The 1867-nt window shown below is 38.4% G+C and overlaps 1 protein-coding gene across 1 annotated transcript; it reads left to right on the top strand.

Annotated features, from left to right (window-relative positions):
* Positions 1-229: 229 nt before the first annotated feature.
* Positions 230-1573, top strand: LOC126596922 (indole-3-acetic acid-induced protein ARG7-like). Its single transcript, XM_050263622.1, has one exon. It carries the CDS (start codon positions 734-736, stop codon positions 1193-1195), a length of 462 nt encoding a protein of 153 aa, XP_050119579.1. The 5' UTR covers positions 230-733; the 3' UTR covers positions 1196-1573.
* Positions 1574-1867: the final 294 nt, after the last annotated feature.

Here is a 1867-nt window from a genome sequence, read left to right as displayed (position 1 = left end):
TGAAATTTTTAGAGTGCTAATAACATTTCCTATAATAATAATACTTTTGAGTAAACTAGCATCTCTACATCTGGATATCACGGGAATGAACTTCAACTTGTAATGTCAACAAATAACATCACGCTATTGGCCCAAGATGGTAAATAAGTCTCCCTTCCCAACGTGTAATGATAAAATAATAGTTTTTGTGGGCATTATCCTATTTATATACCACCTCCTCCATGCCAAGATTGCCCCATCAGAGACGCAAAGTGCAACCAGAGAGCTTATCTCGTCAGGCTTTTCTCTGCTTCCTATCCCCTTTATATCCTCTCTCACCCTCCTGGCATTCCTGAAAACCCGTCTCCCTCTCTCTCTCTCTCTCTCTCTCTCTCTCGATCTGATGCCCAACACAACCACCACTACTTGAATCCTTGATTCTTTTCCGAGCCCTTTATCCATATTTTGCATGATCCTTCACTCGTTTGTTCATTGAGAAAGTATGAGTAACACAATGATTCCACGAGTGAAAGTCATGGTTTATTTGGTCTACGACAGGGGTTAATTCCGCACACATCTGATCCAATCCTTTCACAAATTTTTCGTGCCCTTTGTTATCTTGTTCTAATTCTCCTTCAAACTAAATTGATGGAAGGTGGTATTGTGTGTTGTTTCTAAAACCCAACATCCACATATAAATCCTTTTTTCTATCCATTGTTTAGTTTCAGTAAGTCTTGTACACGAAAAGATAAGATGGGTTTGATAACCAAAACATGGAAGCGGTGCAAATCAATAGGCCGGGGCCGTCCTACTAATTTGCATGGAATGGTGCCTGCTCTGACCACCAAGAGCAAGTCATGCCCACATATCAAACTCGGGATGCTTGAGGAAAAGCGTGCGAGCAAGCGCCAAGTGGCTCCTGAAGGTTGCTTTACAGTCTATGTCGGACCCCAAAAGCAAAGGTTTGTGGTCAAAACGGAACACGCAAACCATCCTCTCTTCAAGATGCTGCTTGAAGAAGCCGAGTCTGAATTTGGGTATGACAGTCGAGGTCCTCTTGTGCTTCCTTGTAACGTTGAGATATTCCACAAGGTTTTGGTGGAAATGGATGATTGTGGCGAACAAAAGGTTCCTCGAGGGTGGGGCTTGGCTAAGCGTTATGGTTCTTACAGTGTTCTTAGCCCGTCTCGGATGGTTGCCATCAATCAGTTCTAGTTATCTGCATGTGTAAAATTGATATAGCTTGCTTGCTTGATGCTGATACGTATGGGTTGATGTATAATTTCTGGGATTTAACAATAACCTTGTTAAATATTAGGATCGGAGAGGATGAGGATGAAAGAAATTCAAGCTATGTTTGTAATATATATATATATATATATATAAATCTTGTTATGTTTTGTAATTTGGGTATCCATCTGTTAAATCTCTTGTCGTTCAACTGCTTAATTAGTTGCTTTATCTTAGCTTTTAATCAGCATGTAATCTCTTTGGTATGCTAAAATCTACAAACAACTAGTTTTACAAGTTGTTATCATGGAACTGGTGTAATAAGATCACTAAAAGTACAAACCATGCATCATTGGTGCGTAATATATCTGGTAAATTAATATTAACTAAGAATACAATAATTAGGGTTATAATCCAATGTATCTTGATAATATTGGTAGCAACTTGCAAACAAATTAAGCGTCGCATATGCTATAAAAGAACGTCATCATACACTGTATATATATGTATGATCTGAAAGGATAAGATGAGAACAACGAATTGAGGGGACCTAGCTACCTGAGTTGAACATCAGAGTACTCGATGAACAAACAAAATATAAAACTACGAATAGAACTTTATTAATCGAAAATAAAGAAACACTACAAAATTGCCAAC

The sequence above is a fragment of the Malus sylvestris genome, chromosome 13 (assembly GCF_916048215.2).
Source record: "Malus sylvestris chromosome 13, drMalSylv7.2, whole genome shotgun sequence".
In the NCBI taxonomy this organism is placed as follows: domain Eukaryota; kingdom Viridiplantae; phylum Streptophyta; class Magnoliopsida; order Rosales; family Rosaceae; genus Malus; species Malus sylvestris.
The sequence above is the reverse complement of the archived record's forward strand: the minus strand, read 5'-3'. Positions and strand labels throughout refer to the sequence as shown.

Excerpts from the sequence above, each read along its gene's own strand:
- LOC126596922 (XM_050263622.1), top strand. The coding sequence starts at position 734 with ATGGGTTTGATAACCAAAACATGGAAGCGGTGCAAATCAATAGGCCGG.